Source organism: Lithobates pipiens, unplaced genomic scaffold (assembly GCF_037356315.1).
Source record: "Lithobates pipiens isolate NorthernLeopardFrog02 unplaced genomic scaffold, aLitPip1_a1.2 Scaffold_18, whole genome shotgun sequence".
NCBI classification, from domain to species: domain Eukaryota; kingdom Metazoa; phylum Chordata; class Amphibia; order Anura; family Ranidae; genus Lithobates; species Lithobates pipiens.
This window is the reverse complement of record NW_027507758.1, coordinates 328,566,585-328,584,978: the sequence shown is the minus strand read 5'-3', so window position 1 is coordinate 328,584,978 and position 18,394 is coordinate 328,566,585. Positions and strand designations below refer to the sequence as shown.

Sequence of the window (18,394 nt, the reverse complement as noted above, 5' to 3'; positions counted from 1 at the left end):
CAGAGCATAATAGTAAAGACACCCATTAGTAAAAAGGTGATTTGCCTACCTTGAATATCATCATTGAAGGTACAGTACTGATTACGATATTTGTTCAGTAGACGAAATGCATTGGCATTGGCAAAATCTTCAAACTGGATGAGGCAGGTCATGCCATACCTGAAAGGAAGAGAGTAAATTTTATATACTTAGAACAAGCATACAAACCCTAGACTGTTGTCTGACTTTCTAAACCTGTATTGTTTCTTTCCTGAATCAGTAGCTCAGAAGTATTGAAGACAGTGGGCCAACAAAACAGCCAGGCATTTACCATTTTCAGACGAGGGCTAGCATAGTTACATAGTAAGGTTGAATGAAGACACCAGTCCATCCAGTTCAACCTGAGTGAGTGTGGGTGCATGTCTACAATTGTCCCTACCCCTGTACATTGTGTCTCATTAATATGCTTATCTATTATATTTGTTATTTTATTTAAGGTACCCATATAGTGCCATCAATTTATACAGAGCTCCACACATACGTTGTACACTCACATCAGTCCCTACCCTCAAGGAGCCCACAATCCAAGGTCCCCAACTTGAACAGAAGCCAATTAACCTACCAGCATGTCTTTGGAGTGTGGGAGGAAACCAGAGTACCTGGAGGAAACCCACGCAGGCACAGGAAGAACACGAAAACTCCAGGCAGGTAGTGTTGTGTTTGGGATTCAAACCAGCAACCCTTTTTACTGCTAGGTGAGAGTGCTACCCACTACACCACTGTACCGCAATGAATGTCCCTTTACTTTTTGTCAGGAAAGCATTGCATGGCAGCACAATCAGTGCTGGAACAAAGTCACCTAGCACCTAGGGCAAATATGAAAAACTGTGCTACCCCCCCCCCCCCCCCACAATAAGCATCTTAGTTAAAATCCCTTCCTTCCAAAAAAAACATCTAGCGCTAATCTGCACGCTCATCTCCCTAAGCCTCCCCTTTCCTTTGCAAGCCAAAATTCTCCCTAAGCAAAGATGCAAATATTTACCCCTCCTCCCAGTACAAATCCCCCTTCCAGCACAAGTCTTTGTGCCCCACCACAATCTCAGCATAAACTCCTCCCCCAAACTCCCCCTTCTAGCAGAAATTCCCCTCCTAAACCCTCCCCCGACCACAAATCCTCTTCCCCCAATTCCACCTCCTAGCACAAACCCTTTCTAGCACAAATCGACCCCCCCCCCATCCTTCCACTGTATCACCAGCACAATTTCCTCCTACCTTTCTCCCTACCTGAAACTTACAGACATTAGATGTTATAGTGGCTGGAACTTGCAACAGGGTAGTGACAGCAGCAGAGAAGATGATGGAGTGGGGTGGGGCTACAGGCTGTACTCTCCCCTGTTGGTATGCAGGAGTTGACCCAGGAGTGATGTCAGTTTGGGACTGTGTGGGGTAATATTACCTGCCCCCTACCCACATTTCCTGCTGCCAGGATGGGAACAGGCTAGGGAGGAGATGGGGGTCGGGTAATCAAACCCTGTACAGTCCTGATCTGACAGCATTCCTGTATCAACTACTGTACTGAGAAACATTGCTCTGACAGGGGGGAAGAGTTGGAGGGGGTGGGGGAGAGCACAGCCTGCACCTCCTCTTGGCTCTCTCCTCCTCTCTGCTGCTGTCACTACTCCTGTAGGGATTCGGAGTCACCATTCCTGTAATGAGTAGTAGGGGAACTCACCATGCAACCCCCTCCCTCCCTCACATGAGTTTACTACCAGGGGAAGCTACTCCTTCTGCCTCCCCATACCCTTTGGCATGTCCCTGAGTACAACAGGAAACACTCACAGGGCAGAAACCACAACCCATTATTCTTTATTATTTTTAAAAATGATTTCTGCTGCACAATCAATGATATCATATATTTTAGACTGGGTGTACAGATACATCTAATTTCTGCTTCTGAGATCAGTTTGGAAGAATATCGAATACATTGTTTTGCCAGTTCATCACTTTAAAATGCCTGTTACTGAATAAATGACTTGTCTATCTCTGCTCTGCTGCACATTTTTACATTGCACATCAACATACATCATATTGTATGCCATTGCCAATTAATGCATGTCCATGCCTCATCTGCACATACATTACTGGTCATTTTCACACGCTCTGCACTCCTCCCCTACAATACTGTAACACTGTCATACCCTTCATGCTACTCTCCTGCATATACTGTACACTTTCAAACTCTGCTCAGTCTCTCATCTGAACAATACTGCCTGCTCTCATACCCACCACACTCCTCTCTTGTACATGCTCCTCATGTTTTTACCATTTACACTCCTCCCCTGCCCATAATTGTCTCCTGTACATACTTCCCTGTCATTTCCTTTGCATTCCCATCTTGCACATACTGCCCACTACAAAAAATTTTTATTTATTTTTTGCATAGTTTGTAAAATCCCTATAATTACCAGTTCTAGAACAGGCACGCTTTTGATAAAAATGTAAAAAGGATCTGTAACTTTTACTATTCAGCTGGAGTATAGGTATACCAGCAAAGAATGGTTTCTCTTATGCCGCGTACACACGACTGGACTTTGAGGGACTAGGTCCGACAGACTTTCGACGGAGTTCTGACGGAGTTCTGACACAGTTCTGACGGACTTTCCGAATGAACGGACTTGGCCACACACAATCACACCAAAGTCTGACGGATTCGAACGTGATGACGTACGACCGGACTACAATAAGGAAGTTCATAGCCAGTAGCCAATAGCTGCCCTCGCGTCAGTTTTTGTCCGTCGGACTAGCATACACACGAGCGGATTTCTCGGTAGGAACTGGGTCCGGTGGAGTTCCGGCAGAAAAATTTGAAATATGTTCCATTTCTAAAGTCTGTCAGACTTTTGCAAATCAAAAGTCCGCTGCAGCCCACACACGATCAAATGGTCTGCCGGAATTGTTCAGTCGGACCTTTGATGTTGAAAAGTCCGGTCGTGTGTACGCGGCATTACTCTCTCCACCCCTAACCTCACTCCACCTTGTGTGGCTTAGGTAACAAAGGGGGCACAGTAAGACAGTTGGCCTAAAGTACAGCAAGCATAAACGAGTCCCTGATCACCAAGAGAATGGATTTTAAGATATTCACTTCTCTTGGTTGCTTACACATACATTAACAAAAGAAGACATCTTCAAGTTTCAGGAATGAGTAAAAGTTTAATATAGCATGATCATTATTAAAACAAATAACTTTGAAGGTTTTATTCCTTTACTGTCCACTCTTACTGGAAGCAATGTTCTTTTTGATGTGAACTCTAACTGGAACCCTGCTTCCAACATAACATCAAATATATTAATTTATGCAGTTAAGAAGCCAAAGTAAATATGGCCAGACAGATATTTCTGAAGCTAAAAAGAACTTTAGACATAAATATTCTGGCACTAATTTAAAAATGTATATTAAAATCATCTGAGTCGATGTAATTGAATTTCTTGTTCTGTTTCACTGTTTATATTTTATTTAACTCTTTGTTTATTTGACAGCGCTAACTAGTAAAGATGTTTTTTTTTTTTTTTGCATATCAAAGATACAGATAACTAATGTATGCTAAATGTAATTACAGAACAGTGTTTAACTATTTTAGGCAGCTCTCATATAGCACTCATAGGGAAGATGGTTCTTATAACGTTATGCAGAATGGTGCAATGCAAGCTGACTTTAAGTGCTGTGACATTATTATTATTATTATTATACAGGGTGTATATAACGCCAACAGTTTGTATAGCACTTTACAATGTGAGGGCAGACAGTACAATTAAAATACAATTCAATACAGGAGGAATCAGAGGGCCATGCTCGTTAGAGCTTACAATCTAAAAGGGAGGGTCAAGTGATACAAAATGTAATAACTGTGGGGGGATGAGCTTCTGGAGAAAATAAAAGTACAGTTGTTAGGTGGAGGCAGGATAGGCTAAAGAGAAAAGTTTTCAGGGCTGGGGTAGGTAATTCCAAAGGATGGGAAAGGCTTGAGAGAATTTCTGGAGGCGAGCATGGGAGGAGGTGACAAGAGAACTAGAGAGCAGGAGGTCTTGGGAGGAATGAAGAGAAAGCTTTGGCTGGTATTTTGAGAATAAATTAGTGATGTAGCTGGGGGCCAAGTTGTGGATGGCTTTATCAGTTATTCTTAGTATTTTTAATTATTTTTTTTTGGGTGAGTGGCAGCTAATGGAGGGATCAGCATAGAGGGATAGCAGACACTGAGTGGATTGTAAGGTGGATGAGCCTGGTAGCAGCATTCATTATGGCCTGAATAGGGAATAACCTATTTAAAGGTACGCCAATGAGGAGGGAGTTGCAGTAGTCGAGGTGAGAGATAATCAGGGAGTGAATTAGGAGATTTGTGGTGTCATTGGTTAGGAAGGGGTATATTTAAGAGATGTTGCAGAGGTTGGGGTGGCAAGCTTTGCAAAATGATTGGATGTGGGGTCAAAAGATGAGTCTAGCACTATACCTAGCACCTTGACATTCAGGGCTGGGTTAATGGTTGTGCCATTGATCTTGACAGAGAAGTCAGGGGAAGGGGCACATATGGGCGGAAATATTGTGAGCTCGGTTTTGGACAGGTTGAGTTTGAAGAAGTGGTGTGACATCCAAACTTATATGTCATTCAGTAAAGTGATGCGAGGAGACTGATGTTGTGAGCTGAGGGGTAAAGAGATATATTTAGGTGTTGTCAGTGTGGAAATGATATTGAAAGCCATGGAAGGCTATCAGCTGACCCAGGGAAGAGGTGTAGATTGAGAATAGGTGAGGCCCAAGAAAAGAACCTTGGGGGGCCCCGACAGAGAAAGGAAGAGGAAGTAGAATAATAAGTGACACTGACGGTGCAGTAGGATATGTAGGATGAGAGCCAATGAAGAGCACAATCACGGAGACCAAAGGAGTAAAGTTTTTTTTTTTGAGGAGGAGGTGGTCAACCATATCAAAGGCAACTGAAAGGTCCAGAAGTAAGAGTACAGAATAGTGTCCATTGGTTTTTGCCGTTAGTAAATTGTGAGTTTTAGGAGAGCAGTTTATGTGGAATGTTGCGGACAAATTCAAACAGAAGGATATCGAGTAAGTTATTCTTAAAGCGGGGTTCCACCCTAAAGTGGAACCTCCGCTCATCGGCACCTTCCCCCCCTCCGGTGTCACAGTTGGCACCTTTCAGGGGGGAGGAGGGTGCAGATACCTGTTTAAGACAGGTATTTGCACCCACTTCCGGGCATAGACTCCCACGGGAGTCTATGCTGTTTCCTATCCCGGCACGCTGTCTGCTGGGACACACACACGGGTCCTAGAGACAGCGCGGACCATTCCCATTGCGCTGCGTGACTCGCTTTCTAATTCCCTCACCGAGAATAGCGGCAGTAGCCAAGAGCCGAGCGATCGATCGGTCTCAGCCACCGACATCGCTGGACCTTGGGACAGGCGAGTGTCCATTTATTAAAAGTCAGCAGCTGTAGTATTTATAGCTGCTGGCTTGTAATATTTTTGTTTCCAGTGGAATCCCTCTTTAATGATGTGGTCACTCAGTTGGTTGTAGACCAGGCATTCAAGGAGTTTGGAGGAAAAGGGGAGCAAGGAGATGGGGCATAGGTTGCTAAGATTGGTAGGGTCCATGGAAGACTTTTTAAAATTTGGGGATGACTAGTGCATGTTTTAGAGATTTGGGGAAGATGCCAGAAAAGAGGGAGAGATTGAAGATATGGGTTAACCACTTCCCGTCCGCCCTATGGCCGAATGACGGCCTTAGAGCAGGCGGGTTCCTTCGCCTGGCCGTCCCTGGACGGCCTCGTGTTTACTTCCGCAATGCACGCCGCCGGGGGCGCGCATCGCGGAAGTTTTGTATTCGCCGTGTCTCCCGGAGACAGGCAAATACAGATCGCCGTGAACGGCCAATCAAAGCGGCCGTTCACAGCGCGATCGCAGCTGCCAATGGGAGATGATCTCATATGTAAACATATGAGATCATCTCCCATTGCCGTGTCTCTCCCTCCTCACACAGAGACAGCGTGTGAGGAGGGAGAGCGATCTGTAAGTGATAAATTGTTACACTGTCATTCCCAGTGCCATCTATCAGCCCCAGTGCCAGTGCCATCTGTCAGCCCAGTGCCATCTGTCAGCCCCACTGCCATCTGTCAGCCCCAGTGTCAGTGCCATCTGTCAGCCCCACTGCCATCTGTCAGCCCCAGTGCCAGTGCCATCTGTCAGCCCAGTGCCACCTGCCAGCACCAGCGCCAGTGCCTGCCGTCAGCCCCAGTGCCGTCAGCCCCAGTGCCGCCAGCGCCAGTGCCACCTGCCAGCGCCATCCGTCAGCCCCAGTGCCATCCGTCAGCCCCAGTGCCATCCGTCAGCCCCAGTGCCGTCAGCCCCAGTGCCGCCAGTGCCGTCAGCCCCAGTGCCGCCAGTGCCACCTGCCAGTGCCACCTGCCAGTGCCACCTGCCAGCCCCATTGCCATCCGTCAGCCCCAGTTCCGTCAGCCCCAGTGCCGTCAGCCCCAGTGCCGCCAGTGCCACCTGCCAGCGCCACCTGCCGCCAGTGCCAGTGCCGCCAGTGCCACCTGCCAGTGCCACCTGCCAGCGCCAGTGCCGTCAGCCCCAGTGCCGTCAGCCCCAGTGCCGCCAGCCCCAGTGCCGCCAGTGCCACGTGCCAGTGCCACGTGCCAGCGCCACCTGCCAGTGCCACCTGCCAGCGCCAGTGCCACCTGCCAGCGCCAGTGCCACCTGCCAGCGCCAGTGCCATCCGTCAGCCCCAGTGCCGTCAGCCCCAGTGCCGCCAGTGCCACCTGCCAGTGCCACCTGCCAGCGCCAGTGCCATCTGCCAGCCCCATTTGCCAGAGCAATTAGCCAGAGCAAATAGCCAGCACCATCTGCCAGTGCCAGCCCCAGCGACATCTGCCAGCCCCATCTGCCAGCCCCATCTGTCAGCCCCATCTGCCAGCCCCATCTGCCAGCCCCATATGTCAGCCCCATCTGCCTCCAGTGCCATCTGCCTCCAGTGCCATCTGTCAGTGCCACGTGGGGTCACTTTGTGGGCATTTCCATTGTCCTGGTGCTCCAGGGCCTTCAAAACTGTAATAGGTGGTTGAGAAAAAGGATGTGTAATTTATGCTCCTAGAACGCCTGATGGTGCTATTTCAATATTGGGCCTCTGTATGTGGTCAAGCTGTGTAAAAGTCTCACACATTTGGTATCGTTATACTCAGGAGGAGTAGTAGAACATATTTTGGGGTGTCATTTTTGCTATGTACATGCTATGTGTTGGAAATATCTTATAAATGGACAACTTTGCGTAAAAAAAATGCATTTTCATTTTTTTTCCACATTTTCCCAAAACTTCTGGAAAAAAAATGAACCATTCAAACGACTCATTATGCCTCATAGATTATACGTTGGGGTGTTAGCTTTCCAAAATGGGGTCACTTTGTGGGCATTTCCATTGTCCTGGTGCTCCAGGGCCTTCAAAAATGTAATAGGTGGTTGAGAAATGAAATGTGTAATTTATGCTCCTAGAACGCCTGATGGTGCTATTTCAATATTGGGCCTCTGTATGTGGCCAGGCTGTGTAAAAGTCTCACACATTTGGTATCGTATAATACTCAGAAGGAGTAGCAGAACGTATTTTGGGGTGTCATTTGTGGTATACACATGCCATGTGAGAGAAATAACCTATTACATTGAAAATTTTGTGAGAAAAAAAAAATCTTAATTTTGCAAAGAATTATGGGAAAAAGATGACAACATCAAAAACCTCACCATGCATCTTACTAAATACCTTGGAATGTCTACTTTCAAAAAAGGGGTCATTTGGGGGGTATTTGTACTTTCCTGACTTGTTCGGGTCGCAAGAAATGAGATAGGCCACCAGTACATCAGGTGTGATCAATTTTGTGTGATTCGCACCACAGCTTGTAGACTCTCTAACTTTCACAAAGACCAAATAATATCCACTAATTTGGGTTATTTTTACCAAAGATATGTAGCAGTATAAATTGTGGCCAAAATTTATGAAAAAAAAATTATAATTTGCAAAATTTTATCACAGAAACAAAGAAATATGCGTTTTTTTTCAACATTTTCGGTCTTTTTTCATTTATAGCACAAAAAATAAAAACCCCAGAGGTGATCAAATACCACCAAAAGAAAGCTCTATTTGTGGGAAAAAAAGGACACAAAATTCATTTGGGTACAGTGTTGCTTGACTGAGTAATTGTCATTCAAAGTGTGAGAGCACCAAAAGCTGAAAATTGGTCTGGTCAGGAAGGGTGTTTAAGTGCCCAGTAAGCAAGTGGTTAAAGAGTGTAGGATAGAGTCAGAGAGTGACCACAGTATTTCAGAGAAAACAGGGTCCAGGGGACATATGGTTAAGTTTAGCAACCTCATCTATAGTAGCTGGTTTGAAGAAGGGAATTGTTGATTGTACCATGCAACAATTTATAAAAAAGTGACAATTTATAAAAAAGTTTAAAAGCCACATTTTAACAGTACCCTTTGGATTTTGTTGCAGTGGTGGCACTAGGTTTGCACTAGGATATTTCTGTTAAATAATATCACACTGTGCTTAAGTAGCCATACTCTTTCAGAGCTGTATTCCAACGTATCACTATGCATTCTGTTGTTCTTTTTTTTCCCTAGAGATTAATCCTTCATATTACCTCTTTTAATGCCAGTACAAATAAGATCTCTGACTGGATCACTCTGTCTTCTATCATGTATAAGACTTTATTGTACTTAATTGTACATGGCCCCACCTAGACCTCACTAGCTGATGTTTCATTCAGTAAGCTAAATCATAAGGAGTGAAGTCCTAATGGTTCCATGTAATTACAAGTACTATGCTGGATGACATGGGTAATTGTATTATTTACTTTTTGATAGATTGTTATACTCTGTACGGACATTCCGACGTCAAAATCCATCTGATTTTTTCTGATGGATTTTGGCCCAAACCTGTCATGCATACACACAGTTGCACAAAGTTGTCGGAAAATCCGATAGTTCAGAATGAGGTGACGTAAAAGAAGTACATCGGGACTATAAATGGGCCAGTAGCCAATAGCTTTCGTCTCGTAATTTATTCTGAGCATGTGTGGCACTTTGTACGTCGGATTTGTCTACACACAATCCAAATTTAAACGTTCGGATTTTGTTGTTAGAAAATTTTAGATCCAGCTCTCAAACTTTGTGTGTTGGAAATTCCGATGCAAAAAGTCAGATGGAGCCCACACACGATCAGATTTTTCTGACAACACAATCTTTTCGCACATTTTCCGTCGGAAAGTCCGACCGTGTGTACAGGGTATTAGACTTCAAAAATATACTACTGGGTGTCTAGACCAGCTTTTTTTAACCAGGGTGCCGAAGCCTGCGGTGCCTTCTGGGTTCTTCAGGAGTGCCTTGGCAAATCCCCAAAAATTGTCAACATGCTGGAAGGTGGGTAAAGCCTGCATTTTTTGTTACACAAAGCCACAGGTTTTAGTGTGCCGCATTACAACCTTGGGCACCGTGCGGGCCAGTGGCTGGCTTGCTAACAACCAGTGCCATTTTAGATTGATAAGGAGGACATTGGGCGCCTGAGGATATCCTTGTTTGCCCCTCCCCTACTCTTCTCTGTCCGCACTGGGGTGACGTTGGGTAAATTAAGGAGAGAATGAGGGAGAGAAACTTGGGGAGAAGAGAAACTCATGAATATTAACACCAAAGAGTGCAACTGTAAAAATTTTTATAAAAATGTTAGGTGTCCTAAAATACAAATGGGCAGGATGGGAGGAAGCTAGTGCTGGCAGAGGTGATGAGCACATTAGCAACATGTTGGTGCTGTTCCAACATTTTTTACACATTTTCTGCAAAACATTTCTTCAAACTATCTTCTTAGATAGTCAATTGCCTGATTTGTTCATCTTCCCAGAAGACATTACAAACTACAAGGCTTCTAAGCCCTGAACAGTCATCTGACACTGGACCCTTTTTGTTGCTTCTCTTTGCAGTACAAGCAAGGGCAACAACTCTGACTGATACGTATGACCTTGTAACTGGAGGAACCATACTTCTTACAGTCTACATTTTACAAGAATGCATATTTCTGGGGTATTTTGTTTACAGCTTGACAAGTCGGTGGTAGGTTAGAAGCGCCAAAACCCACAAGTCCTACTTCTGATGATATCCGTAAGGATGATGATAATATTTATGGTGTCATGATGGTAATTGGGAATACCTTAGGGGGAGGAAGCCAAAAAGGGTAAAGGAGGTTCTACACAACCCTATGTTTTCTCCATGGATCCCATTACTGTATCCATACAGACAATATGAAATGAGTTACAGTTCATTTACAATAAAAATAAAGAAAAAATTGCATATGGTGTATATAACTTTCAGTATCCATTTTCATTTTAATGTACCATACTATGTCTTGGGACAGTTTTAACATAAGACATTTTTGACAATTTGTTACACTAACTGTTTCAGTCTGCAGCAAGAAATGGATTTGCTATGGCACGCTAAATGATTTTGTCACAGAAATGTTTTTTGAAACAATGCCTTCTGTTTGTGGGTTTCTCTTTTAATAAAAGTTCTGTATCTTAACACGTGTACATCTGTGTTTAGAAAGTATCAGTTCTTGTTACTTCCTCTGTCTTATCATCTGCCTTTTTTTTTTTATCACAGAGGCACCATAAGCAGAGATCTTAATTTCAGTTGAGTTCATTTTTAGTGTTGTCTTCAAGCAAAGTGACATGAACAATTCTTCATCTTGCAAAAAGTCTGAAGACTGAAGAGTATTATATCCAATAGCATTTAGCAAACTTAAGCAGATATTTACAAAGTATATTGAAAACACATGATCATCTAAGCTAAGACCAATATTCTTCCAAGGCCTGCTAACAGCCTCTTGAAGCCTGGAAGCTTTCTATTGAATCTGCACCCAGACTTCCCATCAAAATGATCCTGTACTGGTCCATTTACTAAATTTAAAGCACTGCTGTTTAGTATTTGGATTGAGGGTAGGGGGCATGCCTATACTCATACTATGAAACAGAGTATTTGTTATAGGGCTCCAGCTGGGCATTGTCTACTAGAGTACTGTAAGGGCCTCATTTAGACTTGCAGTTTGGGGGATGGGGCCTTAAAAAAACATGCTGTTGAGTCCCCCAACCGCCCCCCCACCCCAAAATCTGCAAAGGCATCAAAGGGAGGTGTTCACATGCCATGGTTTAAATGCTTTTGTTTGTACCCAGAGCAAATATAATCACTCCTGTTACATTCTGCAGGCAGTACCACTGCCAAACGCAACTCATTCAAGCAAATGTGAATACATTGCACATGCCCTACAACCACTTGCAATGCACAAAGTTGAGACATGGTGTGGCATTTATGGGGTTAGAACAGGCATCATATTACCTCCTTACCACTTGTCAAACACCTTTGAAAAGTGATCCAAACATGGAGATGTGGAAATAGCCCAAGGCTGATGGTAAGATTTAGAAATACAGCAAGTTGGGACTTTAAATGAGGCATGCTCAGTATGGCTAAAAAATTTGTCAATAATAAAGATAAATATGTATTTATTGTCTGGACCGTAGAGAGACGTAACATAATCTCGTTTTTAATTACGAAAATTTATGAACATACAGAATACATATTATAGACCATTGTCTTGAAAGGAGATCATAAAAAGTATATTGCATAATGTGGCATAAAACATCGTCCTCCATGTTCTATACAACTTGAAAAACAGAGTAATATAATAAATCCAACTGAACTAAAATACAACAGACTGTCTTAGGGTTGTCCCGATACCACTTTAATTACAGTTTTCAAAGCATAATACAGATTAGGTGGCACTGATATGCAGCACTGATGAGCACTGATAGGTGGCACTAATAAAAAAAAATAAGGGTTGTAAACCCTTACAATCCACTTTTTGCTACAGGTAAGCCTATAATAAGGCTTACCTGTAGCTACCCCGGATACCTCCTAAACCTGCACGGTTTAGGAGATATCCCTTGTATCTCCATGCGCCAATGTCATCAGCATGCGCACTGAAGCATGGCACGTACATGCCGTTTGGTTCAGTGAGTGTGCTGTTACAGTTAGGTCATCGCAGCTCTGGCCAATCACAGGAGCCGTGATGCCCGGAAGTAACTTCGGGGAGAAATGTCGCCGGCCGGTGCTGTGTACGGGCACCGCAGCGGGGGCTTCGATCTCAGGTGAGTTTTACATAATGAGCTAGTATGTTATGCATACTAGTTCATTATGCCTTTTTTTTACAACCACTTTACAACCACTTTGTAAAGTGGGTTTACAACCACTTTAAGCGAAACTGATAGGATTAGGTGGCAGTCTCGAATCGCAAAGTGCTCTGAAATGGTTAAACAAGACAAATGGAGAGGGGGAATCTCCTTAAGGGGGGCACAGACAGCAATATAAACTGAGAGGTTAGTGCATGCATGGCGTGTAGGATGGTGGACATGTGAGAGAAGAACTCCGGTCCCAGCTCAGCTTACACCGCACCACTAGCCCCATGAGTGAAACTGCCGACTGCCAGTGGTTTCCGGGCACCATATCAGAAAGATCGGCTTCCAAAATGCGATCTATAGAGGTTTTATCCCGCCGCCACCGTCGCGGCCTTTTCACAATATGGAGCACTTCCTGGATAGGCCACAATCCCCAGCCTCGACTGACCCACCCAGACTGCCGGACACTGCTGTACTCCCCTGATGGCTGGAAATGCAATTTCGGGGGATCACAGGTCCCAGCAATCCCAATCATATGATACTACTACAGCTGCTGTGACCGTGGCTATACTGGATCTCAAACTTCAATCATTACTCCAGGACCGGACCCACAATATTGCCAAGGAGGTGGGTAAAATAGCAGATGAGCTGCGGGGAGAGATAGATCAACTGGGAGAACTCACTGACACTTTGGAGAATAAATTTGATAAATGAACCCAGTATGTGCATGCTCTCGAGGAAGACAATGCCACCATGAAGCATACAGTCTCCCAACTCCAGCTACAGCAGGAAGACTTGGAGAACTGGGAAAGACGCCAGAATTTGAGAATCCGAGGGATCCCAGAAATGGTCAGTGACAAGGAGCTGCAACCCTCATCTTTTAGGCCTGTCTTTAACACCTTAGCTCCCCATATCCCTGACATAGATTGGCGCCTTGATAGGGCCTACAGATCCCTGGCTCCAAACCCCCCTCCTAGTGCTAACCCCAGAGATGTTATTGTACGTTTCCACTGCTACGAGAGTAAAGAAACCCTCACAGGTGCAACCCGCAACAAGTCACGCATTGACTTTAAACAAACCAAGATTCAGATCTTCAGTGATCTTTAACCGATTACTTTGGCCAAAAAACGCAGCTTTTGCCCTGTCACCACCCATCTACAATACTATCAGGTGCCTTACCGCTGGGGGTTCCCATTCCGCCTGTCCGCTTCCAAAGATGGAGTCCAATACTCACTGAGAGATCTCTACGAAAGTGAAGCCTTTGTCCACAACCTAGATCTCCCACCCATCCCTAAGGAAGAACTTCAGCTCCATGCTCCGAATCCTAAGCCGCTCACGGCCCCAGCCAAGATCTGGACCCCAGTTCAACGAAGATCGCAGAAGCCCTTTTCTACCTCTCAATGAGCTAATCCTCACAGATTTCTGACCTGAGGAGACCCTTCCTCCATCACTCTTTAATTTTTCATACAATGGCCAGACAATGTTTAGTCAGGCTATTCTGGTGACCCTCTTGGAGACGGGTCACTTTCTCTCATATAGAGACACATTCCTTACTCTGTTTGATAGAACCCACCACCCATATTTTTTAATGGAAGACGTTTCCTTCCCCTTTTTTGATTAACCAGTTTCTTACCACTGATCAGTTTTGTCTGCTACTTTAGAAGAGACGGGGATGCTCTGCCTGTTCCTGCAGGCTGCTATGGCCCTCGCCATGACCCCTGGCTTTTGCCTGGGTATCCTGAAATGTTTCTTATATTCAGGTTTTTTTTTTTTTTTTTTTACATTTTTTCTTTTTTTTGTTATTTTTTACTGTTTCAATTTACAGGTCCTTTTTTTGACCTTTATACGTTTGCAAATACTAATTCTATGACACCTTTTCAACTTCGGTATCTGTGTGCCTTTATGTGTTTTACCTCTTGGATGTTTATATACTTGCTTACAGTCTATAATATGCTAGCAATATTTACACCTGCTTAGATATGGCCCGTACACATGACCAGATTTTCCGGCAGACTAGGTCCGATGGTCTTCCCGACGGACTTTTGGCAGAGTTTCAACGGACCTTCCAAAACGGACTTGCCCACACACTAATGGACTAAGTAGCCAATAGCTTCCCTTGCGTTGTATTTGGTCCGTCGGACCAGAATACAGACAAATGGTTTTCCCGATATGTATTTAGTCCATCGGACAGATTTAAAACATGTTCTATTTCTAGGTCCGTCTGATGTTTTTAATGAAAAACTATCGGATTAGCCCACACACAATCGGATATGCCCCGATGGACTGATTCGTCTGACCTAGTCTGCCGGAAAGTCCAGTCGTGTGTACGCGGCATCAAGATATATTCATGTAATGTCAAGGGCCTGAACTCCATTGAGAAGCGATGGCAAGCTCTGAAGGAGTTTAGGTCCTCCAATGCAGAGGCGATTATGATTTAGGAAACCCCCTTTAAATCTTGTGGCTCATTCAAATTCAGACCCATCTGGAAAGGCAGGAGTAGCAATTCTCATTAAATGATCCTGCCAGATCCAGGTTCTCTCATCTTATCTAGACCCTAACGGTCGGTTCATACTCCTGAATTGTAGTCAACTGAACACTCATTTCACTTTGGCTAACATATATGCTCCAAATGTAGGACAAAACAGTTTCCTCACAACAGTTTTTGAGAAGTTGCAATCCTTTTCTCAGCCTTTTATGATTATGGGAAGTGATTTCAATGTGTGCATGTCCCTGGCCAAGGACAGACGAGCCCTATTCCAAGATATCCCACGGATTGCTACCCAGAAAGTTTTCGTAAATTAACTCGATCACATAACCTTTTTGACACCTGGAGAGTAAAGCACCCCACTCAGAAGAGTTACACATTCTACTTCCCCCCATAAGTTATATTCTAGACTTGATCATTTTTTCACTACGGCCCCACTCCTTCCATATGTAGTCTCCTCGGAGATAAACCCTATCACTTTGTTAGACCATGCACCCATTGAACTCAACATTGTTTTGACGGCATCAAATCCCAAGACATGCCACTGGAGTCTTAACGAGTCCCCAATCAAAAATCCAGTATCTCAAATTCACCTGCAACAGAAGCTGACCAAATTCTTTTAATTAAATGATGGGTCGGGTTGCAGAAATTTCCATCCTGTGGGAAGCCCACAAGGCTTTTTTCAGAGGCGAGTGCATATCTACCGCCTCTCGCCTGAAACTAAACTCTGTCAAATTAAAAGTTTACCTCCTTGCTCAACTACAAACTGCAGAGATGCTCTTACTGGAATCCCCCATGGTGGAAAGATTGAGAGCTGTTACCTCAATTCGTAATCGAATGAAATCATTTGATATGAATAAAATTTCCAAATCTATGTTATGGGCCAGACAAAAATTCTATGAATTTGCAAATAAACCACATAGCATGCTAGTTAACAGGCTAAAACCACGGCCCTTTCTATCAATATCTGACCATCTGATGCAGTCAGATGGCACCCCTAGATACTGTCCTAAAGTTATGTCTAAGGTTTTTGGTGATTTTCATAATCGATTATATAACTGTTTAAACTCTGACCTGAATTCCCAATTCTCAAAGTCAAAGTTTGATGAATTCATATCCTCCCTAACATTACCCAAACTGTATACTGAACAAATTTCTATACTTCACGCATCAATCACCATAGAGGAAATAGCAGAAGTGATCAAAAATTTGCTGGCTCACAAGTCCCCAGGTCCGGATGGGCTCCCTTACATTTATTACAAAACCTTCTCACAAACTCTAAACTCCTACTTACAGTCCCTATATTCCTCTCTCCTTAAGGGTTCCATCCCACACTCACAGTTTATACATGCATATATAACAGTCATTCCTAAGCTGGGTAAATATTCTGCACTACCGGACAACTACTGCCCCATTGCTTTATTAAATCGAACTATAAGATCTTTACCAAAATATTAGCTAATACACTTTCACCCCTACTGATGACTTTTATTCATAAAGATCAAGTGGGATTCGCCCCAACAAGACATGCAGGGGACAACACGAGAAGATACATACACCTGATTGACTTAGTAACCAAAACAAAACAACCCACTATAGTTTTAAGCTTAGATGCGCAAAAAGCTTTCCATTGTTTAAGCTGGCCATTTATGTTCACGGTCCTGGGTAGATATGGATTCTCGGGTTCCTTCATACAGGCCCTACAAGCCCTGTAATCTCACCCCACCTCTCAAGTTCAGATGTTCTCCTATATGTCACAGCGGTTCACCTTTGGTAATGGCACCAGACAGGTGTGTTCCTTATCACCCCTGTTGTTTATATTGAGTCTTGAACCTCTTGCAACGGCCATTAGATCTCACTCTGAATTTCGGGGGGTCCCGCTGTGACAACAGGACTATAAGCTATCACTTTTTGCTGACGACATCTTATTGACTCTCACTCATCCCGACATCACCTTACCTTTCTTACACGACACTCTATCCACCTTTGGATCTCTGTCTGGTTTTAAGATTAACCAGTCCAAAACAGAAGCCCTACCCATTAACCTACCCTCAGATTTGCTCAGCTCCCTACAAGGCAGATTTAAATACCAATGGTGCTCAACTACGCTGAAGTACCTAGGCATTCATCTCACCCCCACATATTCCTCCCTCTATCTAGCCAACTGTCCCCCTATGTTTGCAGAAATAACCAGACTTCTACACTTCTGGTCTTCTATCCCTATCTCTCTCTTCGGCAGAATCAACATTCGCAAAATGTTGATCCTGCCTAAATTACTGTACTTATTTGAAACATTGCCAATCCAGGTCCCAATTGGCAGCTGAAAAACCTCCAGAGAAAATGCCTCAATTTTATATGGAATAACGCCTTTCATAGAATAGCTCAATCAGTAGTTTTTGCTCTCAGAACTAAAGGAGGGTTGGCTGCACCAGATATCATTAAATATTATTATGCCTCCCACCTCAGGGCATTGACTTCCTGGACTTCAAGGAAAGCTCCAAATAGATGGGCTGAAATCAAAATGGGGATCACTGTTCCAGTACATCCTTGTTATACGTTATGGCCTTCCTCGAATAAATTCATGCCCCAACTACGATCCCTTTGTTTGGCCACCATGCCTTTCACCCTATCCATTTGGAGAAAATGTGCAGACCAGTTCTCTCTCTCCTCCCCTTGTTCCTCACTCCTGAATGTCCTTTTTAACCCGGGTATTCTAGATGGAATGTCCTATACACAAACGCTCCCATGGATTCAGCATTTTTCAGTTGCAACATCACATACACCCGGTTACACGTAAACTGTGCTTCCCAGATCTACAAAAGAAACATGAACTCGTTGACTCCTCGTCGTACTTGTTCTTACAATTTACAATTTTTTTCCTTGCTATCGCTAGACTTGTGCACAACAAAAAATTTAGTTTAGTTTACATTCGTTGTCATTTGTAAAATACATAATTTCGTTCTCTTACGTTAATACGTTTATTGGAAAGTCGTTTGCTTGTTGAATCTATTAACACAACACAATGACAATATCTCTTCTCCTCTGCTCAAATACAATACAACACCCTTCTCACTCAGTTCGCAGAAATGAACTTTGCCAGTAATCCAGCACAAAATTAATCATCTGATTGGACTGTAAGATTTACATTGAGTTGACCTTTCGTTTCATTAGATCTTTAACAAATTACTGAATCATGTAGACTTCATTTGTTATATCCGCTATAATTTTTTCATATTAGTTGAAATTTATTTTTTTATTCGGATGCATCCAAATGTCCGAAAGATGCAAAATTCGGCTGAATTTTGATTCGCTATGAAACTAATTGCACAAGCCTAGCTATCGCACCCGCACTATCCTTGGAGGAACCCGCAGACTTTGAAATACTATGTGCCAATGGCTCTTATGAAACCAAAGTAATTTCATCCATATATAAAATACTACACAAGACGCCCCTTTTAACAGACTACTCACACAATTACATGAAAACATGGTCCCGAATATTGCACTGGCCAAACTCATTATTAGATTGGGGAAAAATATGGGATTCGTCCTCAAAAATCTCACAATGTGTAGCACAAAAAGAAACTGCCATTAAGATATTGTTCTTTTGGTATAGAACCCCTGACTTGTTACATGCCTGTAATCTCTCCATCTCTAACCTAT

The 18,394-nt window shown here is 43.6% G+C and overlaps 1 protein-coding gene across 1 annotated transcript in view; it reads right to left on the bottom strand.

Annotated features, from left to right (window-relative positions):
* The window catches only part of ME1 (malic enzyme 1), a 356,512-nt gene that overhangs the window by 72,393 nt on the left and 265,725 nt on the right, over positions 1-18,394 (bottom strand). Inside the window, exon 7 of the mRNA XM_077487320.1 lies at positions 50-159. Within this exon, the coding sequence (XP_077343446.1) occupies positions 50-159 (110 nt within the window). The remainder of the gene's footprint in view (positions 1-49; positions 160-18,394) is intronic.